A 24,825-nucleotide genomic window follows, 5' to 3' on the forward strand; every position below is an offset into this window, starting at 1 on the left:
CTGCAACTAGTCACCATGCACCTCCGGTTGCATCCCGAAGGCATGTCCCGGGCAGCTGGGGGCCTGGAGGCGACGGAGACAGAAGCAGCCTCCCCCGTCTGTGATGGCAGTGGAAGGTCCAAAGCCACAGAGCCGTCCTGGATCAAGCTGTGGAAATGGTTCCCTTGTAAGACAGCGTGGGGTAGTGGACGGAGGACTGGAGGGGGTTCTATTCTTGGCTTGATTTTGGGCAAGTCCCTTCCCTTCCATCTCCCCGTCTGTAAAACACGGGTGATGATACTGGCCTCGTCTGCAAGGCGCTGTGAGATCCACCGATGCAACGGCTCTCTAAAAGCTAGGGATCGTTAGTAACAGGGGCATCGACAGGATGCAGAATTTGGGTGGCAGTTGGGTTTAATCCTAAAGTCCTGTCCCAACCTCTACCTCCCTGATGTTCTCTTGCCCTGTTATTGAGGGAGCCCGTCGAGTAGTTTGCCTCACATGTTGTAGAAAAAGTGCCGTATAAATAAGTTGATTGTATCGCAGGGACCTGCTCTCTCCTTGGGCTGCACCTTCCCACCAATGAGGATATCCAGCACTTTTCAGATTGATGCCATTTACATGCATCAGTGACTTAAGCCTCACGCGGCCCTGGGACGGGGGGGAAGCATGACCGCCGCCTTTGCAGAGCTGGGGAAGCTGCAGCTCAGAGGGGAGCAGGAGGCTGTGGCAGAGTCAGGAACCGAATCCAGAAGTCGTGGGTCTCCACCTGCTCAACAGGCTGACTCCCTGCACAGCCAGAGAGAGAACCCAGGAGTCCTGACCCCAGCCTGTAACCAGCCAACACATTGCCGCAGCTCTCAGCGGGTAGGGAGATGGTTGGCTTGGTGCGCCAGCTGCAACAGGCAGCGTTACAAGGGCCATGCTGAGGGAGCCTGACCCTGCTGGAGAGGGGCCCCGATCCCGCCACACCTCCTCCTTTCATGGGGTCTGCCCCTCCCGTAAAGGAGCCAGAACCCCCCTCCTGAGTTCCCCTTTCATGGGGTCTGACCCCCTTCTGACCCCTCCCCACTGTAATAGGATCTGATTCCCCTGACCCCCCCCCCCCACTGTAAGGCAGCCTGAATCCCCGAGACCAGTTCTCCCAGCCCATGGGGTCTGATCCCCACTCACCCTATAAGGGGTGTGACCTCATGGGGGCAGCCCCCAGCAGCTCCCCCTCTCCCCTAGCAGCCCCTATTCCCTTCCACCCCCATGGGGCCAGGCCCCAGCAGCTCTCCCTCCCCCCTAGCAGCCCCTATTCCCTTCCACCCCCATGGGGCCAGGCCCCAGCAGCCCCCCTCCCTTTCCTTCCCCCCCCAGCAGCCCCTATTCCCTTCCACCCCCATGGGGCCAGGCCCCAGCAGCCCCCCTCCCTTTCCTTCCCCCCCCAGCAGCCCCTATTCCCTTCCACCCCCATGGGGCCAGGCCCCAGCAGCCCCCCCTCCCTTCCCCCCCATGGGACCAGCCCCCAGCAGCCCCCCCTTCCCTTCCCTTCCTTCCCCCCCATGGGGCCAGCCCTCAGCAGCCCCCCCTCCCCTCCCTTCCCTTCCCCCCATGGGGCCAGCCCCCAGCAGCCCCCCCTTCCCTTCCCTTCCTTCCCCCCCCCATGGGGCCAGCCCTCAGCAGCCCCCCCTCCCCTCCCTTCCCTTCCCTTCCCCCCATGGGACCAGCCCCCAGCAGCCCCCCCTCCCTTCCCTTCCCCCCCCATGGGACCAGCCCCCAGCAGCCCCCCTCCCCTCCCTTCCCTTCCCCCCATGGGACCAGCCCCCAGCAGCCCCCCTCCCCTCCCTTCCCTTCCCTTCCCCCCATGGGACCAGCCCCCAGCAGCCCCCCTCCCCTCCCTTCCCTTCCCTTCCCCCCATGGGACCAGCCCCCAGCAGCCCCCCTCCCCTCCCTTCCCTTCCCTTCCCCCCATGGGACCAGCCCCCAGCAGCCCCCCTCCCCTCCCTTCCCTTCCCTTCCCCCCATGGGACCAGCCCCCAGCAGCCCCCCTCCCCTCCCCTCCCTTCCCTTCCCCCCATGGGACCAGCCCCCAGCAGCCCCCCCTCCCCTCCCTTCCCCCCCATGGGACCAGCCCCCCCTCCCCTCCCTTCCCCCCCGTGGGACCAGCCCCCAGCAGCCCCCTCCCCCCTGGCAGCCCCTATTCAGCAGCCCCCCCTCCCGGACGCGGCAGGAGCCCCCCGCCGTGACCAGGTCTCGTCCCCTCTCCCCCGCCCTTACCGCCAGGCAGCGCCGCTCTGTCCCTCCAGCCGCCCTCACTCTACGGTTCCGGTCCGCCGAGGGACCCCGCTCTCCATCCCTCATCTCTATGGTTCCTGCTCCGGCCCGGCTTCCCCTCCCCGGCCGCAGGCACCATAGAGTGCAGGGGCCGCGGGAGAGAAGGGCCGGATGGGGCCGCAGCACAAAGGGGGCCGCTCCCGGCCGGAGGCACCATAGAGATGGGCCGCTCCGGGGGCAGCGCGAGCCGAGCCCCTCAGGTGAGGGGGGGGCCGGGGCGCTGCAGCCCCGCGAGCGGGGAGGGGCCGGGCCCGGCCTGCGCAGCCGGGGGCCCAGAGAGGGAGTGGGGAGTTCCGGGGGGGGGGGGAGAAGGAGCAGGAGTTCGTGGGGGAGGGGGAGGAGGCGTTCCCCATAGAAGGGATAATGGGAGGGTCCCAGGGGAGGGGTTCCCGGGGGGGGGCAAGGGGAGGGTTAGGGTTTCCCCAGGGAGGGGGGTGGGGTCTCTGGGGGAGGAGGGGGGTTCCAGGGAGGAGGTCGGGGGGGGGCTCCAGGGAGGATTCTCTGGGGGAGGGGGAGGATGGGGAGAGGGAGGGTTCCCCCAGGGAGGGGGAGGGGAGGGTTCCAGGCCCAGCCCAGAGGCAGGCTCAGTTACACAGCCGCAGTCCCAAGGGGAAGGGGATGTTCACAGTGCGGCAGGTGAGTGGGAGGGATCCCAAGAGGGAGGGTCAGGAGGAGTTTAAGCACCTTCCCCCCAGAGGGGGGCAGTGGCAGGTGGGTGTATGGGGCTCCCAGATGGGCTGGGGGATGGAGTTCTGTGAGGGGAGGGGCGAGCGTAGGAGATGGGGCCCAAGACCCAGGTGAGTGGTGCTGTGGGGCCGGTTCCCTCAAATGTCTGTGGCAGGAGCCCAGTTGGTGTGAAATTCAAACCCAGGAAGTGTTTTAAACCGGGGAACTGCTGTCTCCCAAAGCACCCTGGAAACTGCTACTAAGACTTGCCTTTCTCTGGTATCTGGCGTCTTACAGGTTCTCAAGGTGCTTTCCATATATATGTGTGCAGGTGTATAATCAGCCTTGCAAAATCTTCCACGTATCCTTTGCCACAAAGCTGATCATGAAAAACCGAATGATATTTTACACACCTGCTAAAAATATTTCTGAAGTTATACAGGTGATTAGAATTTTGTAAGGCTGACGTGTATCTGACCATCTGCCATGGAAATGCAGCCACCTCTGGCATGGAAATGCAGTGACGGTTTAATAGCATACAGCAACATCATGGAACTGTTTAGAACAGGGACTGAAGAAGAATCCTGTATCCAGGAGGGAATTGAAGAAGGTGGAATGGAATTGACCAAATGGGAATTTGTCCATTGCATAAGCATTCATTGTGTGACTTTTACATCCATGTAGACGTGTCTTGGGATGCAATCGGGACATTTATTGCCACTGAATTTAGGTTCGGGTGTGAGAGGTGCGGGTTCAGATGCCACCCATACGCTGGAAACAGCCTCATTATCTGTGGGACCGGTAACACAGCCGACAGACAGCTCTGGAGCAATGCCGCTGGGAGCAGCAGGCCCTGCTGCTTGGTACATCCGGTGCCACTGGCGAGGTTATTGAGGAGAGTGACTTATCATAGAATCATTAGGGTTGGAAGGGACCTCAGGAGATCATCTAGTCCAATCCCCTGCTCAAAGCAGGATCAATCCCCAACTAAATCCCCAAATGGCCCCCTCAAGGATTGAACTCACAACCCTGGGTTTAGCAGGCCAACGCTCAAACCACTGAGCTATCCCTCCCCCCTGACGCTGGGTGAGCGTCGTGCCATTACTAAGCCCACCTGGGCAATGCAGGCACCAGGGTTAGGCTAATCCTTTGGACTAGCGGAAGAGGCAGTACTGAGAACTGGTCTAGACTTGTGTCACGGAGTCCCCGGGCAATGCTCTGGAAGCCAGTCAGGACTCTGGGGAGCCTCCTCTCCCTTGGAGCAGACTGTCTTCAGGGCAAGAAGCTCACATGGCTTCACCTCCTGGGTCTGACCTTGGAGCATTCAGCATCCTCTGCCCCTCCGTGCGCTTCCCACAGCGAGTCCGCCCAGGCGGGGTCCTGGGGAAGCCACAGGGTCCTGCACCCCCACTTTGCAGTCAGACGCGACTCTTAGCCAGCCAGTAAAACAGAGGTTTATTAGATGACAGGAACACGGTCTAAAACAGAGCTTGTAGGTACAGAGAACAGGACCCCTCAGCTGGGTCCATTTGGGGCGGGGGGGGCAGCCCCCCGTCTGCCCTCACTCCCCGTCCCCAGCCAGCTCCAAACTGAAACTCTCCAGCCCCTCCTCCTCTGGGCTTTGTTCCTTTCCCCGGGTCAGGAGGTCACCTGATCTCTTTGTTCTCGAACACCTTTAGCTATCCCCTTGCAGGGGGAAGGGCTCCGGCCATTAGTTGCCAGGAGACAGAGTGTCGGCCATTTCTGCACACTGGCCTTTATCCCACCACCTAGAGACTTAAGAAATGCATAGGGGAAACTGAGGCTCCCCTACAGTATTCAGAGGAAACATTAAGAACAGTCCCACTTTGTCACAACTTGCCAGGCTCCCAGCAAAGTTGTTTGGCTGGGGATTGGAAAGGGGGGTTAGAAGGCTGAGCATTGCTACCAAAAAACCTTCCCATCATGACGCCCCCAACCCTGACACCCCCTTCTACCCAATATACCCCTGCCAACAACAGCAATAAAAGAGGAAATGAATAAAATCTTAAAACCCCCAAATCTACACCAAGCAGAGGGAGATGCACCAGAGACCCCATGAAATTCACTGGGGACTTCTCTATTGCTCCTGATTTTATGTGGAAGCTGCCCAGAAACTACAGTGACGGGTGACAGGATAAAACCCATACAGTATCACAGACCTGGCTTCTGTGTAATAAGCTCTGTGTATGAGAGAGAACCTGATGGCGGTCAGAGAGATTAAGGCCAGAAGGGATCTTATAGCCTGACCTCCAGTATATCACACATTGCCAACAGCACCCTCACACAAACCCTACAACTGAAATGAGACCAAATTATTCCAGCCCACAGGGGACTATGCTGTTCTGTGCCCCAGGCAGAGAATAGGAGGGACCGAGGTGGGATGAGAGGGCCTCGGAGCGGGTGTAGCTTTTGACAGCACAGATCAGTGCTTTGCCCCATCGCATGGGGCATTACACCTGGACTGCCCAAAACACTGAAGACTAGACTAGCTTGGCCAAGGGGGAGTGGAGCCGGTGGCTGAGGAAGCCTTTTCCATCTCTAATCCTGCTACAGTTCTGTGCTCATACCTCATCCTCTGGCTGTTTATATCGTGGCAGTGCCTAGGAGCTCCAGTTATGGCCCCCATGGTGCTAGGCGCTGTACATACACAGAATAAAAAGACCGTCCCTGTTCCAAAGAGGTGACTGTCCAAGCATAAGACAAGAGACAACAGGGGCACACAGACAGAATGATGGGGGAGCACAAAATCGGCAGGTGAAACTGACCTGTCTAGTCCCTGTCCCAAAGTGTGAGTGAGTGATATAAATGAGTGACCAGCACATTCACTCGTTCAAAATTGAGTTGGATGTTTAAGTCTTGCAGCGAACACATCTGATCCCCCCAGACAAAGCCAGCTTGAGGCAGAGGCTGGCAGAGGAGCCCTAGCAGTTGTGGGAGCTGGTTGTGATTCAGTGGGGGCTCTTGTCTCTGAATTGGCCTCAACTCCAGTCCCCCCGAAAGGGGCCGGGGCCGCCTCTGGGCTGAGATGTCAAACGGCGTTCCTGACTATCTGCGATCACTAAAGGACACCGAGGCACTTCTCGGAAGAGCCAAGATGTTTGTCCTGTGTCCTGGTCTGGTAATTCTAGTGTCCTTACGACGTCTCCTTCCTTGCGTTCATCCCATCCTTCTTCATCAGAGAGCAGCTCACTCATGATGCATAAGGGAAACAGACAAGTAGGTGACTTAGTCGTCTACTTTCACTCATGTATCTCTACAATTCCCGCGGCATTTCAGCTGCTCCCAGAATTCATCACATCCTGGCTTACACCGCTGCATAATGTTGCTGCGAGCTGTTAGATAGCTGCATCATGCCGCTGCAGAGGCAGCTGTATTTCACTGTTAGGTGAAGTGATCCGAGTGGTTGCCTTGGGCATCAGCCTGTAGGTCTGCAAAATGCTTTGAAGTCCTTTGGGCTAGTAGTGGTTATTGTTACAATTAAAAAATGTACATTATTAATGACAGGTAAGAACTTTAGCCAAGCTTTTAAAAAGAGATTGTATTTCGAGCACCTCGATACTGGGTATCCAATCCAACCTGAGACACCTTAAGAGGAGGGGCCTGCTTTTCACCCTGAGAACTCTTCTAAAAATCCAGCCCATTTACAGCATCTCAGGTGGGCCCCCAAAATCACGTCTCTCTTTTGCAAATCGTTGCTTAGTGTCTCCTGAAAAGTCCACACCTTAAAAGGAGGCACCTCTGGAGCCTTGTGCTCTGAAGCCCTTTCAGTGCCATCTGTATCTTTTCAGAAAGAGATTTACTCCTCCGCAGCCCGGTGCAGGTTGGTGAGTGAAAGGCAATGAGTGCAGAAGTGGTGGCTGCGGAGCCCGCCGGAGGAGAGATGGATGCCCTGTGCCCAGGGCTGCTGTTGCCCACCTCGGGAGAGGCAGGAACCGGAGGAAGTCAGGGGACCTCCAGTGACTGCGTGGCAGGGACGTCCCCGCTGACTGTGGGACAGAGCTTGTTGCTGACGGATGCATCCATGGCTGGGGACGGAGCTCATGCAGAAGCAGCTGAGGTGGAAATATTTGTCGAGGCTGTGGCAGGCAATGTGTCTCTGAGCAGTCCAGGCAACACCACAGGTATGGCACACATTGAGGGGGCAGCGCTCTACGAGAATCAAAGATCCTCCCGAGGGGTCGTCCCCCTGCCATGCCACCCGCCCATGTGTCAGGGAGGCCAAGGCTAGTTCTTTAGTCCCTTCTCTCTGGAGTCGCAGACCGGACACTCCAGCCAGTCTTGTGGGGCAGGTTGTGTGAATGTGTCTTCCCGTGACGCCCATCGCCACCACTCGCTGCGAGTGCCGGCCAGGCTGAGCAATGTGCAGTGACCAGACAGGCCCTGTCCAGCTCTGCTCAGCACCATGGGTGGCCTGGCCTCTAAGCGCCGCCAGTTAGAGGCCGTGGCACGTTGTGAGCTTAGTTGATTATGTCATTGTGAATCCGTTCAGCGGGCTGGACCTTAACAGGCGCAGCCTGGGGCACAAGCAATGCGAGCTTCCTCCTCTGCCGCCCCACCCGGCCCTGGAGTTCAGTCTCCGGAGCCCCTTGAACCCTTGGCTTATCTGCTGAACTTCCAACAAATGGTCCGCTTGGTTCTGGTCTCTATCCTTTCTCCCCTCGGTTCTCTCTAGCATCCCTCACTGTAGTGGTGGCCTGTGTGCTGTGCCTGCCGTTCACCAGGAACTAGCCTGAAGGGCCCCCCATCACACACGCACTTCATGTCTCCCATAACATACCTCGAAGATAGGGACAAAACTTGCTGCCCTTGACCTGAGCTGCGTTTGAACTGGTGACCTCCAGGCGAAAGGCTCCAGGTCTCGATTGCAGCTGTCTGACATGCTTTCTCTCTCTCTTCTCCCACAGAGGTCTTGGTCAAAGTGGTTGAGCTGTATTTCTGCCAGAGGTGCGGCCAGAGCTTCTCTGACCCCAGCCTGCTGACCCAGCACCAGTGCATCACGTTAGCAGCCCCCGAGCACCTGGAGCTTCCTGGTCTCACCCAGCTTCCGGGGGAGCTGCCGGCCCTGCCCAGCGAATGCAGAGGAGAACCAGCTGTCTGCCAGGAGCCGGCGCAGAGCTCGCCAGGAGCAAGCGGGCAGGACGGGGACCTTGGCTCCGCTGCTGAGCGACTGCTGTGTCCCGTTTGCAGGGGGGAGTTTGTGCTGCCCAGTGAGCTCAAGGAGCATTTTAAGACCCATCGCAGCATCCCGGGGGCCTTGGCCTGCCCTGAAAAGGGCTGCCACTTCACCACGGTGGACTGCAAGCAGCTGCGTGGGCACCTGCGGCGCACCCACAAGGTATCCCCAGTCTCCTGCGCCTACCGCGCCTGCCCGCTCTTGTTTCGGAGCTGCCAGGACATGAAGCTGCATCACAGGAGTCACTTCCCCTTCCACTGCGGCCGCTGTGACTTCGTCAGCTCCAACGCCAAGCTCTTCAGGCAGCACACACAGGGCCATTCGCCGGAGAGCAGGGGGGGCGGCGAGCCCCCTGCCGAGACGGGGCGGATGGAGGCGACCTGCAAGTGCGACTTTGCTGCCATGGCCGGGCAGGTCCCCAGCAAGTCCCTGCGTCTGCGCTGCGGTACCTGCTGAGCCAAGGGAACGGGGGGGAATGGGGCGGACTGAGAGCTCTGTCTACAGGACAGACACAGTGGCTGGCAACAGGGCGAGCGCCCCACCTTGCCCCTACCCAGGTGTCTCAGCCCGAGGGCTGCCAGGGGAGCTCAGCATGCCAACAAGGGGGGCCCCTCACTGCCAGGTGGGGTGGAGATTCCTGCCCCGTAGCACCTGGCTGAGGCCATCTGGCTACTTTCCACAGGGGTGAAATGGCAGTTGGGTGAGCGGTTGCCGTCTGGCCGCAGGGAGTGGGGGGTGTATAATGACGTCCCAGTGACCTGGGGGTAGGCGACAGACGCCCCTCCTGTGCTGTTAGTCGCTAGGAAGCGGCTCCTCTCCCCAGACGCAGATGGCTAGGACAGCAGTGTTGCTCAGTGGCTAGGGTAGGAGAGAGGGAGAAGTCCTGGGTTCTTCCCCCAGCTCTGAGACTGACTCACTGCGACTCTGAACAAGTCGCTTCCCCTTTGTGCTGTAAAACGGGGGTGATGCTCCTGACCCACCACCCAGGAGCGGGGACTCAGCGTCCACAAAGCAGGTGGGATCCTCCGATGGGAGGCGCAGCAGCAGGGCCGAGTGTTGCGTGGTCCTTCCCTGGCCTGTTTGGGTTGGTCCAGTGGCCAGCTGCATGTGTGCATCCCCATTAATGTGAGAGAAGCCCGGCAGCCCAGAAGGTGCTGATAGGGGAGGGGAAGACGCCAGGGTCAAGTTTCAGCGGGGGCTGCTTGATCCTTGAGCACTGAGCTTTGAAAGAGCAGGTCCCTCCTGGGCTCTGGTGCTTACCCTGGGGTGCGGCTGGCCGGGGGGGTTGCAGAGTTCATGCAGCCGACCTGAAGGGAAGCTTTATGGCTAAAAGTGCTGCGACTGGAACTGCAGGCTGGGAGAAAAGAAATCCGGATCGTCCCTGAAAAGCAGGAATAAACCCCTAAAGAACTAAAATTCCCAGCTGCTCTCTACTAGGATACAATGGATGATCCAGCCGTTGCTCTCAGCCAAATAAGCAGTGCCTGGAGACTACAAGTCCCAGCATGCAGTGCTCCATCTGATGTAAGCAGCCAGGCTGTACTGCATCCTGGCACCTGTGGTTTGAGCCGTAGGCCCATATTAAAAATGAGGACGGCTGCACTCAGCTCTGTTCCATGCTAGCTAAGTGTGGTCCTTAGGCTCCTGCTGAGATCCTTGGTTTGAGTCATCGGCATCTCCACCAGAGAGGCTGGATCATGGATTTGTCTGGCTCCAAAGAATCATAGAATCATAGAAGATTAGGATTGGAAGAGACCTCAGGAGGTCATCTAGTCCAACCCCCTGCTCAAAGCAGGACGAATCCCCAACTAAATCATCCCAGCCAGGGCTTTGTCAAGCCAGGCCTTAAAAACCTCTAAGGAAGGAGATGCCACCACCACCCCAGGGAACCCATTCCAGTGCTTCACCACCCTCCTAGTGAAAAAGTTTTTCCAAAAATCCAACCTAGACCTCCCTCACTGCAACTTGAGACCATTACTCCTTGTTCTGTCATCTGCCACCACTGAGAACAGCCGAGCTCCATCCTCTTTGGAACCCCCCTTCAGGGAGTTTAACAGATTAACTCTTTCCTTTTCCTTTTGAAGCTGCTGGGGAGATGGTAGAGGAGGCAGAGAATTCCCTAGATCAGACCAGCTGGGAAGCAGCAGAGCAGGTGGCTGGCCACAGCGTGTCTGGTGGCACCAGGGAAGCATCTGACGAGGGTCAGAGACTGTCGGCAGAGGAAGAAGACTCTGAGAGCACAGGTGATGAATCGCTGGAGGAGGAAGAGGAGGAGAGCACCTATGAGGCAGAAGCCAAAGGAGATGAGAAAGTGGCTTCTAAGAAAGCCAAGGCACCTCGGGCCCAGCAGTTCAAAGGTAGTGTACCTCATTCACACGTGAGCGATGTGACTGCTCCAGGAGCTTGCGGTCAAACCTTTCACTAGCTGGCACACACCAGAGCTGGGTGACGAAGGCACAGCAGTGGGCAGTGTGGGCACGTCAGGCAGAGGACGTGAGATTGTGGGTTGTTTATCTAGGAAAGCAGAAGAGCTGGAGGAGACTTGGCTGATGTTTGGGGGATTTCCAAGGGCATGAAGGGAACTGATTGGTCCGTCCTTTGATGCTGCCCCATATTGGGAGCAAAGGTCACAATGGCACTAGTAACAAATAGTGTACAGTGAACCGTGGCTTTACGCCACAGGGCCGCCCAGAGGGGGGGGCAAGTGGGGCAATTTGCCCCGGGCCCCGCAGGGGCCCCCACGAGAGCTTCTTCCGCTCCGGGTCTTCGGTGGCAATTCGGCGGCGGGGGGTCCTTCCGCTCCGGGACCCGCCGCCGAAGACCCCAGGCCACCTGAATCCTCTGGGCGGCCCTGTTACGCCATACCCAGTCAGCGTGCCTACGAGGCTATGCCGGAGTGCCTGCTTTGTGAAGAGGGGCTGGATAATTTTGTTAGCAATAATACTTGGTTACATTTGCTAAAATAGGGACAATCAATCCAAATGCATACGCTCAGGAAGGTTTCCCCTGTGAACTGCATTGCGCTGGGCTTCACTTTGCTATGAGGTATTGGCCACTAGCTTCTGCAGTAGGCAAGATCCTGGGTTTGATGGGCCAAGTGGTCTGCTCTAGGCTGGCCAGCCCTGTGCCCCAAAAGAGGGGACCGTAGCTTTGCGCTGCCGGGTGCACAGGGTGAGCTGGGCCAGGCCAACGCAGAAATCCTAGAAGAGCCGGGGATTCCTGCTGTGCCATCTGCTGGAAGGTGGGATGGCCCTGCAAGCAGGACCATTACAATCCTAGTGGCTGTCCTGGATTCTCTCTGCAGAGAAGTGAGCCCTGCGGGCCACGGGGGCAGAGCGTGTTGGCTTCCCAGCGAATCCAGCCCCAGGAGCTGTTACGGTTCTGAAAGTGAAATCAAAGCCTGTTTGGGATGGTGCCTGCGAGTGGCGTGTCTGTGGAGCCACAGCTCTGTTCCAGGGACAGCCGGGACAGCCAGACAAATTCCAATGAGAAATTAGGCACAAATTGTTAGCAGCGAGGGTGATTAACCCCGAGAACAAACTCCCCTGGGGAGTGGGGGATTCACCAGCTTTTGGTGGCTTTAGAGCGGCCTTGCTGCCTTTCTGGAAGATGCTTGAGCCAAACATGAGTTACTGGGCTCTGCAGAGGGGTAACGGCCGGTGATAAACAGGACTCAGATTAGATGATCTAATGGCCCCTTCTGACCTTAACTCTGGGAATCTAAGCACACCTGGAGATTCGTGTTGGTTTTCACACAAACCTTCATTTGATCCCTACCTAGCAAAAAGAAGCATAGAGTGAGTGAAGCCTGGTACTAGCTCCCGCTTCTGGCTGCCTGATGCGGCCTGAGCCCACCGGCTCAGCAGGGCCCGAGCCCACTGGAGGCAGACATTAGCAAAGGTCCAACACCCAAACGCTTGAATGCTGGGCTGCTGCGTCTCGATTCAGGTGTGGTAGGTGCAGTGGGTTGGCTGATGAAGGTAGGCTGGTCCCCTCTTGCTCCAGACGTGGCTTCTGGCGGCTCGTCAGCATAGGCGGAGTTAGTGAGCGTGTGTGTGACGGGAAGTGGACATCGCTTGGGGGCTGACATCCATGCAGCCAGTAACGCAGGTGTCCGCAGGCAGTGGCTGGCTCCGAGTGCAGGGTTTGCTGTTGACGTGCCTGAGTGGGGCTGGCTTCCTCACCAGGAATGATCAGCCACCCCAAATGAGTCTTTGGTTGTGGGCTCCGTTTATTGTCCAGATGACCACAGGCTCGGGGAAGGAAGGCAGCACTTCCAGCCAGGCCTTTCCACCCAGCCATGACTCCTGGGCTTCCCACCTGGAGTCTCCCGTCCTCAGGGACCTCTGCAGGAGAGAGTCTGCAGTCCCCGCCCAGTAGGGCCACTTACTCCCATTCCTGCTGGGTCTGACCTGTGCCCTGTTGTGTGTCGGCTCCGGGCTGACCGGGGATGGTTTCCTTTGCAGGGGACGTAGCGGAGGGCTCCGAATACCTCTTCAAAACCCACATGTGCCCAGAGTGCAAACGGTGCTTCAAGAAGCGGACGCACCTGGTGGAGCACCTGCACCTGCACTTCCCAGACCCCAGCCTGCAGTGCCCCAACTGCCAGAAGTACTTCACCAGCAAGAGCAAGCTGAAAATCCACAGGATGCGAGAGACGGGGGAGAAAACTCACCGCTGCCCGCTCTGCCAGTACAGCTCGGTGGAGAAGAACGCCCTCAACCGCCACATGGCCAGCATGCACGAGAACATCTCCAACTTCTACTCCGACGTCTACGCCTGCCCTGTCTGCCAGGAGACCTTCCGGCTCAGCCAGGCGCTCAAGGAGCACCTGAAGACCCACAAGACCGAGCCTAAGAGGCTGAGCTGCTTCCAGGACGACTGCAGCTATTGCAGCGAAGACCGCAAGGAGTTCATCCGCCACCTCAAGGAGGCCCACGGCATCAGGGCAGTGGAGTGCAAGTACCACGCCTGCTCCCTGCTCTTTGGCACGGCCGAGGCCATGGAAGCTCACCGCAAAACCCACTACGCCTTCCACTGCCAGCAGTGCGACTTCGTCTGCTCCAACAAGCACATCTTCCGCAAGCACAAGAAGCAAGGGCACCCCGGCAGCGAGCAGCTGCAGTGCGGCTTCTGCCCCTATGCCACCTTCAACCCCGTGGAGTTCCACGACCACGTGGGGAAGATGCACGCCAACGAGAAGATCCACAAGTGCACCGAGTGCAGCTTCGCCACGGCGCACAAGAGAGTGCTCATCCGCCACATGCTGCTGCACACGGGTGAGTCGCCTCGCCGGCTGGCAGGGAGCCGCAGCCTCTCGGCTTCCCCAGCGCGCTGCTCTTCTGGGGGGTCGATCCGCTGTGCTGTGCTGCTCCACCGGGCGGGAATGTGAACAGATCTGAGCTTGAGGAGAGGTGTAGGGATTTGGGCTGGTTCTCGCTGGAGCCAAGGCGACAGCAGGTCACACAAATGAGAGGAGCCGGTGCCTTGCACATTCCCTCGGAGGGGCCGGCGGGCAGAGCCCCGTCACCTGCTGTAGGTCGCTGGCCAGCGGAAGCAGTGGTGATGAGATGTGTGGGGGGAGGAGGAGTGTGAAGTTATGGCCTCTCTCTACCCCACATGAGTAGATTCTTTCTCTCCTGTCACTAGGGGAAAAGCCTCACAAGTGTGAGCTCTGTGACTTCACCTGCCGGGACGTGAGCTACCTGTCCAAGCACATGCTCACCCATTCCAACGACAAGAACTACATGTGCACCGAGTGCGGGTACGTCACCAAGTGGAAGCACTACTTGAACGTGCACATGAGGAAGCACACTGGAGACCTCAGGTACGTGCCTCCGGGTCACCCCTTCTGGCAACAGCCAATCTGCTCCTCTCTCCTGTCAAAGCCAAAGCCCCGTAAAGAGGGCAGGGCTGGTCACCTAGCTCAGGGCGTCCCAAAGGCAGCCTGTGGAGACGGCAGGTCCCTGCATCTGATGCTCCCTCTTGATCCACAAGGCCTGGCTGTTGCCCATGCTGAGGTCTGTAGGCGCTGTGGGAGGCAGGTCCAAGGTGGCTGCGGCCTGTTCCGTTCATTGCAAGTTAGGGATGAACTGTGGGCCATTGCGGCTCTGGGATGGGCAGAGCCTGCCTGCCGTTGACTTAGTGGCCAGCATTCTGCATCCTCACCCACTGAGCCTGAGTACTCCTCCCAGTCCCAGATTCTCCTCCTGGCCTGCAGGGGCTGGAAGTGCTGCCAGTACGGCCATCTGCAGTAACTCCGCGCGTGGGGACCAACCTCAGGGCGCTGGTCGGAAGCAGGGCACACACTGCAAATTGGCTGAGAGTTCTCTGCTTAGCTTTCACCAACCAGTTATCAAGTCTGAACTCCTCAGGCGCTGTAACAGCCCAACCATGGAGTGACAGACAGTCCCTTGCCACCCAGGTGAGCCTGCCCTTGTGATAGCTGGTCTCTCACAACTCGAATCCCAGCAATATTCAGGTTACTCCCAGGTCAATTGCATCTTAGATCTCACACCAAAGATAATGCTTGTAGCCAAGCGTGTAATAAACTATGTACAGATTTATTATAGAGGACAAGGAAATTAGAGAGTCATTTACAAAGTTAAAGCAGATGAACATACACGCACAAATGAATAACAATCTTAAGTTTCAAAAAATAATAGAAGGTATATGTGCTTTAGGGCTAACCCAGGCTAAGCAGCTGGGAATCTCTTGCTTATACCTAGAAACCTTGCACCCCTGAATCCAAGCAGCATAGAGATCCCTAGTTCCTTTTGTGTGGGGGTTTTATCCCCCTCCTGTCATGTGATCTGAGCTGCAAACTCAGCTGATGGGAGGAATCCGCTTGCGTGACTCATCTTCACACACAGGAGAGCAGAACAACCAACGTCTTTTGTCCTCTTTAATTTCCCGCAATAGTCCCTCAAGTGTCGAAGGGCCTTTCCTGCTAGGAAGGACGAACACCTTCTGTTGGAAACCAGCAGTTCACACTAGTTAATGTCTCTCTTCTGGCTGGTGATTTACAGTCACAGAGGCTCAGGGCCGGCTTTATGATCCGCGGGACCTGATTGGAATACTCGGCGGCGGTCCGGGGCTTCGGCAGCACTTCGGCGGCGGGGGGTCCGCTCCAGGTTTTCTGTGGTACCAAAGGACCTCCCGCCGCCGAAATGCCGCCAAAGACCTCCGGAGTGGGGCCCCCTTAGGCGCAGGCGTGGGGCCCTCTTCGGCGCGGGGCCTGATTCCAGGGAATCAGGTGAATCGGCTTAAAGCCGGCCCTGCAGAGGCTCACAATACAACCGCTCCGATATTACCTTGCAACACGGCACATAGCTGTTATAACTGAGATTAATGCTGGGAGCCACTCACAAGCATTCAAGAAAGTCTAAACACTCTCCATGTTCTTATAACCCTAGGGCCTCCCTTACCAGCCCTAATGCACAGGGGAGCCAGACTGGTCCCAGCCCTGAATTTATCAGTGTTCAGTAGAGACATGGGGACCTGCCAGCGTCCCAGAGGGCTCAGCCACCGGCTGCGTGCGTCACGTGGCGTAGCAGCTGTCCCTGCGGCCTGCTGCAGGACAGTGGCAATAGGCCCTGCAGAGAGTACAGCCCTCGCCCAGATGGTTTGGTGATCCCACTGCAAAGCCTCCAGATTGGTGAGGGTGAAGCAGAGACCACCGGGAGTGGGGGAATCCCTGAGGCTGTGCCAAGGAATTGGGCATCCCCAGGCTGGATTGACGTGGCGGGCAGCACAAAGGGCCTGATCCTGAGAGGTGCCAAGCACCCACGCGTCCAAGGAGATGGCTCCAGAGCGTAATAAATTACCCTGCGCTTGTTGTCACCTTCTGGGGAGGGGAGGTGACCGTCAAACCCCGTGCGCTGGAGTGGGTGCCCTCTCTGGCAGATGCGTCCTGCTGTTCCCGTAACCGTGGTCAGGCCGTCTGACTGTCTGATGTCTCTGGCAGGTACCAGTGCAACCAGTGTTCGTACCGCTGCCACCGGGCAGACCAGCTGAGCAGCCACAAACTGCGCCACCAAGGCAAGAGCCTGATCTGCGAGGTGTGCGGCTTTGCCTGCAAGCGCAAGTACGAGCTGCAGAAGCACATGCAGGTGAAGCACTCGCAGAACTACCAGATGCCCGTCTTCCAGTGCCAGTATTGCAGCTACCAGACCAAGTACAAGCAGGCCCTCCTCAACCACGAGAACTGCAAGCACACCAAGCAGAAGGAGTTCCGCTGCGCCCTCTGCTCCTACTGCACCTTCAGCAACACCAGCCTCTTCTTCCACAAGCGCAAGGCCCATGGCTACGTGCCCGGTGACAAGGACTGGCTGGAGAACTACGCCAGCAAGGAGCTGGAGATCAGCTCGGCAGATGTGCTGCTGAACTACGACATCAGCGTGGCTCTGAGGTCCGACTCCAACTCCTCCCTGTCCGGGAAGGAGCTCTGGCAGAAAAGCAAACCCTCTGCCGTGGAACCCCAGCACGAGGCTTCTCAGCAGGCTTTCGTTGTGCCCCTCCTTGACCATGCCGCTGGGCAGCTGGGAGGCAGCGCTGAGATGGCGCGTGGACTGGCAGAGGAAGAGAGGGGTCCTTCCACCGACATGGGCCCCCTGGAAGATTCCCGTGCGCAGGCCTCGTGCGCGATGGCGGAGGACTCGGGGATGCTGAATGATGCCGGCGACGCTGTTGAAAGCTGCACGTTGCACTTGGAGACGCTGGACGTCTCGGCAGACCCTGTGCTGAGGCTCGGGGCCAGCGAGCCTCCGGCAGCCCAGCCAGAGAATGCAGATGCCCTGAGCTGCAAGGACCCGGCCTATGGCGTTCTGAGCTCGCAGGACGTGCTGGTCCTGGAAGAGAACGACAACGGGCTCGAAGACGTCCCTGACTTCGAGGAAGAGCCGGAGGTCCAAGGGCAGGAGAGGCTGGAGGGCAGTGCTGGCGGCTTGGCCTGTACCGCAGATGCAGCAGAGAGACGTGAAAAGGACACTCAGCGGGGGCCTGAGGATCTCTGTGACGGGCAGTGCTCCGACGTGCCCAGCATGGCCTCCGATCCCAACGCAGTGCCAGAGACGAGAGAGGCCAGTAGGCAAGAGGCCTGGTTTAGCATCAGAAAGCCAGCTGAACAGGGCCATCTTTCTGCCCCCGGAGACCCAGCCTCCCCGTGCGCCGAGGCCAAGGGGGGGCCGCAGTCGGAGTTGGTGCTGAAAGCTCTCCGGAAGCAGGACAAGGAGCAAGCAGAAACGCTGGTCTTGGAAGGGAGGGTGCAGATGCTGGTGGTTCAGTCGGAGAGCCAGATCTTCAAGTGCGAGACGTGCTCCTACATCACACGGAAGGAGAAGTCCATGGCCCTGCACGTCAAGGCCGGCTGCCCGAGCCGGAAATCCCCGCTGGTGTGTCGGGAGTGCGGCGCCAGCTTTAAGCAGCAGCGGGGGCTCAACACCCATCTCCTCAAGAAGTGCCCCGTGATCCTGAGAAAGAACAAGCCTCTAAAGCCAGCCGTTCAGGAGCAGCCTGGCAGTGCAGGCGTGGAGAATGGCAGAGGAGGCTCGGAGGACGGGGAAGCGAGCAGCATTCCCGAGCCCCCCTGGGATCTAGATCGGGTGCCTGTGAAAGCATCCTCCATGAGCAGGCCCTTCCCCGAGGCGCCGTCGGTGGGCAGCCCAGCCCCCAGCAAGGCACTTGAGGTTGCAGCTGAGACCACGGTGGCAGAACTGCCTGTGCCAGGAGACCATGCCCAAGTGGAGGAAGCCAAGTGTCCGTCCCTGCCTGAGAAATACCGGCTGGAGCAGGGAAAGCTCCACTGCAACGCCTGCTCTTTCGTCTGCTCCAGGGTCTCCACCATCAGCTCCCACGTGGAGGACGGGTGCCGGAGCCTGGAGCAGTTCCGGTGCTCCCTGTGCTCAGAGGCCTTCCGGTCCAGGCGGGCCCTGAAAAGCCACCAGTTGGAAAAGCACGTCAAGCCGGAGTCCTCCCGGCCTGCGGGAGAGGAAGGCAGCGCACGCGCCAGGCCGCTGGAGGAAGGAGCGGCTCCGGATGGGCCCCGAGAGACCAGCCCAGCCAGCAAAGGGAAGGGCCAGCCCAGCAAGGCCGTGGGCGTGACGGCTGCCAGGAAAGCTGCCCGGTGCAAGAGGCGGCGCTTCTCCTGCCCCACTTGCCCCTTCACCTGCCACCAGGAGCGGGCCATGAAGACGCACAAGAAGCGAGGCTGCGTCAAGCTGGACGAGTTCCACTGCCCCGCGTGCCCCTTCACCTCCAAGGGGGCCAACGCCCTGCGGCTGCACCGCAGGCTACACCGCAAGTACCGCAGCAAGCGGCCCCCGCTGCAGTGCCGGCAGTGCGACTTCACCTGCAAGCAGGTCCGCTGCCTCCGCCAGCACATCCACATCAAGCACGAGGGGGTGAAGCCCCACAAGTGCCTCTACTGCGACTTCAGCACCACGCGGCGCTACCGGCTGGAGGCCCACGAGTCGCTGCACACCGGGGTGGGCCGGATCACCTGCAGCATCTGCAGCCAGACCTTCGGCACCAACTCCAAGCTGCGCATCCACAACCTGCGGGTCCACGAGAAGAAACCCACGCACTTCTGCCTCCTGTGTGACTACAGCGGCTACCTGCAGAACGACATCACCCGCCACGTGAACAGCTGCCACCGGGGGGAGCTGCAGTTCTCCTGCGCGCGCTGCGAGGCCCGCTTCAGCTCCGAGACAGCCCTCAAGCAGCACGTGCTGCGCCGGCACGAGGAGAAAGTCTCCCACCGCTGCCCGCACTGCAGCTTCGTGTGCCACAGCGAGGCCACGCTCAAGTGCCACGGCCAGAAGCAGCACCCCCACCTGGAGTGCGGCACCTGCAAGGAGATCTTCGCCAGCCGGGAGGCGCTGGAGGAGCACAAGACGCTGCACTTCAGCCACCGCTGCGACCACTGCAGCTTCGCCGCCAAGGAGCGGCAGCAGCTGGTGCGTCACTACGTGGAGAGCCACGAGCCCGCCGCGGCGCAGGACAGGCCGCTCAAGTGCCCCTTCTGCGACTTCGCCTGCCACCACCAACTGGTCTTCGACCACCATGTGAAGGGCCACGGGGGCACCCGCGTCTACAAGTGCGCCGACTGCGACTACACCACCAAGAACAAGCAGAAGATCACGTGGCACATCAGGATCCACACCGGAGAGAAGCCGTACAAGTGTCAGCTGTGCAAGTACGCCTGCGCTGACCCCTCGCGCCTAAAGGTGAGCGCACGGCCGGCTGCCGCCCGGCTCCTGCAGGGGGGGTCCTTCCCCTGGGGCAGTGCCCGGCCGGCTGCCGCCTGGCTCCTGTGGGGGGGGTCCTTCCCCTGGGGCAGCGCCCGGCCGGCTGCCGCCCGGCTCCTACAGGGGGCGGGGGGGGACCTTCCCCTGGGGCAGCACCTGGCTGGCTGCCGCTTGGCTCCTGCAGGGGGCGGGGGGGGAGACCTTCCCCTGGGGCAGCGCCCGGCCGGCTGCCGCCCGGCTCCTGCAGGGGGCGGGGGGGGACCTTCCCCTGGGGCAGCACCCGGCTGGCTGCCGCTTGGCTCCTGCAGGGGGTGGGGGGGAGACCTTCCCCTGGGGCAGCACCCGGCTGGCTGCCGCTTGGCTCCTGCAGGGGGTGGGGGGGAGACCTTCCCCTGGGGCAGCACCCGGCTGGCTGCCGCTTGGCTCCTGCAGGGGGTGGGGGGGAGACCTTCCTTCCCCTGGGGCAGCACCTGGCTGGCTGCCGCTTGGCTCCTGCAGGGGGTGGGGGGGGGACCTTCCCCTGGGGCAGTGCCTGGCCAGCTGCTGCCCAGCTCCTGTGGGGGGGGGGTCCTTCCCCTGGGGCAGCGCCCGGCCGGCTGCTGCCCACTCCTGAGGACAGGGTAGCGGGGAGTGTCCCCTGGGGCAGCGCCCGGCCGGCTGCTGCCCACTCCTGAGGACAGGGTAGCGGGGAGTGTCCCCTGGGGCAGCGCCCGGCCCGCGGCTGCCCAGCTCCTAGCTGGGACAGTCCCTTGGGGCAGTGTCAGGCCCTTCCCTGCCCCGTCAGTGGGGGGAATTAGACTGCCCAGAAATGAGCTGCTCACGAGACACACACGCTTCCTGGTGCTCAGGCAGGCAGTGAGATCCGAGCAGGGGCTGGCCTGTCTGGCTGCAGGAAATATTGTGTCCCCAAGTAAGGGCCAGCCCATGGCCGGCCAGTCACAGTGTACAGAGTGGGGACGGCCCTGTGCAGGACGGGTAGTTCCGCAGGTCAGGCTGGGGAGGGGGAGGAGATGATATTCCACATGCACGGCCTAGAGAACTGAGCCAAGTGCTGGGTTCGGGAAGTCCTGAGTTCTAATTCTGGCTCAGCCATGGATTCCCCTTATGGCCTCAGTCACGTTGTCTTGCCTCTTGGCCTCAGTTTCCCCATCTGTGCAATGGGGGGTGGCTATCCTGCATCCCCTTCCCCCCGCGGTATGAAGGCCTGGTCAGCGTTAGTGGGCACCCGGTGCTTTGACAGGGTGCAGGCGCTCAGCGTTACTCTAACAAACGGGTCCCGTCACTGTAGGAGCTAGGCTGAGCAGTGGGCCCAGAGGACCTCAGAGCCTGGCGCTGAAAAGGACCAGCCCCTGGGCATCGCACAGCACAGATGCGAATAACCCCTAGCTCTTACCTCAGGCCTGTCAGCTGGATCCTTACCCCCATGGTACAGCTGGGGAAACTGAGGCACGGAGCCATGACTTCCCCATGGTCACCAGTGGCAGAGATGGGAATAGAACCCAAGTCTCCTGCCGCCTCGTCCAGTGCTCTAGCCACTAGGCCACGCTGCCTTGACCTCGCTACAGAAGGCAGGGCAGAGCCAGGGTGGGCTGGCCAGAGGGGTTGTGTCCGAGTCCGGTGACCTCCGTGCTCTCTCTCTCCAGTACCACATGCGAATCCATAAGGAGGAACGGAAGTACCTTTGTCCGGACTGCGGCTACAAGTGCAAATGGGTGAATCAGCTGAAGTATCACATGACCAAACACACAGGCGAGTGCCGGGAGGGGCGGGAAGCAGCAGCCCCCACAGCTGGGCCGGCGCCAGGCGCTGAGCCCTGCGGGGCCTGGGTCAGGTCCAGGCAGGGGGCTCTTCTCCCACTCGGCACCAGCGGTGCCTCTGAACAGCTCCTGGCGCCCCGTGAAATCAGCGAGCAGCCCAGCAGGTGCTGACTCCTCACGGGGGAGGGCGCTCTGCGCCGGCTCTGACCAGGCCGTGTCGTCCTTCCTGCAGTGGGTTCAGCTGGTCTAAAGCGGCAGGCTACACATCTCCCCGCGGGGGGGGTGCATGCTGGGTTCCCCTGCTGCCCGAGGGGTGCTTGTGGGCAGGCCCCGGGTAGCCAGCTCCCTGGAGGAGGCGGCAGGGTCAGTGGTGGGGCAGGAGACTTAGCTGGGGCTCCTACAACAGGAGCGGCCTGAAAGTTTTCTAAATACTACTCGCAGTGGCGAGCAATTGGCAGCAGGGGGCACCAGACTCCTAACTTCCTGCACTGCAAGGGGCCCGGGGTGGGGGCACAAGCCCAGGCCTCTCACTGGGAACAGGAGTGTGGGGCTTGTTGCTGCCGTGGGGAGAGAAGGGCCCAGCGCCCTCGCTCCCCCCACGCGGGGGGCGGGCTGGTGATGGGGAGAGAGTGCTGGGCACCCCCGTTCCCGCAGCCCCCCAGCGCAGGGGTGGGTTGAAAGAGCCTTGGAGACTGAGCTCCCTTCTCGGGCAGGGAGCCAGCCTGTCTCCGGCCCCTCTCCCGCCCCAATCTGAGCGGCTCCGTCTCCCCGCCCGCAGGCCTCAAGCCCTACCAGTGTGACGAGTGTGAGTACTGCACCAACCGAGCCGACGCGCTGCGCATCCACAAGGAGACGCGGCACCGCGACGCCCGCTCTTTCATCTGCGAGCAGTGCGGCAAGGCCTTCAAGACCCGCTTCCTCCTCAAGACCCACCTGAAGAAACACAGCGAGGAGAAGCCTTACGTCTGCAATGTCTGCCACCGCGGCTTCCGCTGGGCGGCCGGCCTGCGCCACCACTACCTCACCCACACCAACGAGCACCCCTTCTTCTGCCGCTACTGCAGCTACAAGGCCAAGCAGAAGTTCCAGGTCATCAAACACATCCAGCGGCACCACCCCGACTGCGGCCCGGGCGACCTCAGCCAAGGGGTCGGCAAGGACGCCAGCACCCCCACGCTGCACCTCCATGACGTCCAGCTGGAGCCCCCCAAGCCAGAAGGCGAGGACGCGATCCAGTCATCGGGGCAGGGCTAGGCTGGGCTGGAGAGAGGCCAGCTCCCGTCGCACTCCGAGCCCGAGAGAGGGCCCAGGGCCAAATCCTCATGAGCCTCGCTCGGCGCTACTGCAAGTCCCCGTTGGCTTGCTGCAAGCACAGGCCCTGTTTAAAGTGTATGTGTGTGTACAGGCAAATGTGTATATGGGATGTAAAATATGCGGTTGTATAAAAGGACTCTCCGAACTCGTTTCTAATTCTGGTGGGACTCGGTTTCTTTGCAACTTTGGCTTCCTTTCATATGCAGCGCCACCCCCACGCCAGCACGTGCTGTTCTGCCATTCCTTTATCTATTATACCCCAGTATTACTGTGTCCCATTGACTGTCGTTGTTCCACCATGTGTCTGTGACGCCTGTTACATCAATATCCTCAGTAAATACCGGGCACTCAAGTTCACTTGTCTTAGCATTTAGACTTCTACCATTTGTATACAAGCATGAAAAGAAGCCACCGCCCAGCCCAGCCTCTGGCTTTGTAACCGGTCTCTATTTTATTAAGTCCTTTTTATAGGAAGGGATTGTACAAGGCAACAGAGCAGCGACACAACTACCCCGGGTTTGTACGGCCGCATGTTCTCTACATGGCATATAAAGGTATGTTCCATAGAAAGATACCTGAGTGAAGCAGAGAGCTGTGGGGGGAGATGGGGAAAGGCAGCACTGGTTGCTGGGGAGGCTGGGATGGGGTCTCGGAATCCGAGGTGTTTGCAGCTTCCTGGCATGGTGTCTCCCAGATACTTTCTGGGTGACTCCTCTCTTGGCCTTTAGACTGCAGCAAGGCCAGGGTTAAACTGGATTCGCTACTCAGGGGAATGTGCAGCAGCTCACCCGAGCTTGCTGTGCTCTTGGCCTGTATCTGCGGGTGTCTGGCTCTCCTCACTTCTGCGCTTCTCTGTTACCCGTTTAAGCTCTGCTGGACCAGCTGTAGCCCATCTCATCCCATGAAGGCTGCAATGGTGCTGCCCCAGGTCCAGATGGGCCTGACCTCCATTAGGGAATGGGAGGTGCAGAACACGGGCACCGGCTGGCCTGTCTGAGGCAGTGGGAGGTGCGGAACGCGGGCACCGGCTGGCCTGTCTGAGGCAGTGGGAGGTGCGGAACGCGGGCACCGGCTGGCCTGTCTGAGGCAGTGGGAGGTGCGGAACGCGGGCACCGGCTGGCCTGTCTGAGGCAGTGGGAGCTCAGGGCCCGCTGGAAGTCCCAGCAATGGGGTGGGTACGTTACTAGTTGGGAACCATCAGCCCCTGGGATTTGAGCTGTCTGCATAGAATTCCCCTCCTGGGACCCCATCGAGCCATAACTTCCTACTGTCCATGCAGAGGCTCCATTGTGCACTGGCTCCCTGCGGCGTGCTCTTGCTTTGCTATTTGCAAGCAGCCAGGCTTGCGTGGCTAGGGGCATGAGCAGCAGCATTACAAGCGGCTTTGGTTCTGGTCTAGCCAGAGTCTGAGGGCCAGGAGCTCTGCGGGCGGGGGATGTTAATGACACTTGTCCGTATGGAGAGAGCCTCGGGGAAGCAATGAGGAGCTCTGCCCTCTGCAGCGAATGCCACGCACGTCAGTGATCTGAGTGACCGGGCCAGCCGTGAGAGGCCACGCTGCGAGGCGTGTTCCAGGGAGGATGTCAGGCGCATGATTGGACAGAGCGGGATTGTCTCTGCAACAGCTGCTCCGGCCGAGCTGGTCTAGGCCCTGCCAGGCTGGATCAGAGCCCAGGGTCATCCAGCCCGGTATCCTGTCTCCACTGCTGCTTCCCAGGCCTGGGGAGTTCGGGGTAACCTGCCTCCAGGGGTGTCTCCTACTCCTCCGGATTAGAGGTCGGCTTGTGCCAACTGTGACGGAGTTTTCCTGTTGAAATTGTTTAATCCACGGCCATCTGGCCAGGCTTCTTGGCCACTGACTGTCAGGCAGACGGCAGAGGAGCCAGGGCACAAAGTGGGAGGGGACCCGGGGGAGAACACACAAGTCCTGCACTGGTGCTGATGGCCCCTCAGCAGCACAGTGAGGACTGCAGGGGCCAAGGCAAACTGATTCACCGTCCCCCACCCTGGGCTGCCCACAGTCTGTGGAGCATTGCAGCCCAAGTCGGGGTGCTGACAGCCCGCATGGCCAGTTGACCCAGGAGGCTGTATAGGTGCAAAGACCCTCCCCATGGGGAGAACATTGGGCATATGCCGGGGGCAGCTCCATAGCCTGCCAGACCCTCGTGTCTGTTTTCCCCAGTGCATGCAGCCTCTGAGCAGTGACCCCAGTGTAAATATCACAGGGAGATCTCACGGCTCCTGCTGCCCCAGCTAGGGAGGAGATGGCCTCACCTGGACGGATCCCAGCTCCTCTGAACCTCCGGAGTATCCCAGTAACTCCAGCTGTGATATGAGATCTGTGGATAGG

General features: G+C 60.0%; 1 protein-coding gene across 1 annotated transcript; it reads left to right on the plus strand.

Annotated features, from left to right (window-relative positions):
• Positions 1-6,823: 6,823 nt before the first annotated feature.
• On the plus strand, positions 6,824-22,415 carry ZNF142 (zinc finger protein 142). Its single transcript, XM_065413761.1, has 8 exons — positions 6,824-7,106; positions 7,890-8,603; positions 10,243-10,515; positions 12,625-13,437; positions 13,808-13,985; positions 16,125-19,383; positions 21,048-21,153; positions 21,940-22,415. The coding sequence occupies exons 1-8, from the start codon at positions 6,824-6,826 to the stop codon at positions 22,413-22,415; spliced, it is 6,102 nt and encodes a 2,033-aa protein (XP_065269833.1).
• The last annotated feature ends 2,410 nt before the right edge of the window (positions 22,416-24,825 follow it).

The sequence above is a fragment of the Emys orbicularis genome, chromosome 11 (genome assembly GCF_028017835.1).
Source record: "Emys orbicularis isolate rEmyOrb1 chromosome 11, rEmyOrb1.hap1, whole genome shotgun sequence".
Taxonomy (NCBI): domain Eukaryota; kingdom Metazoa; phylum Chordata; order Testudines; family Emydidae; genus Emys; species Emys orbicularis.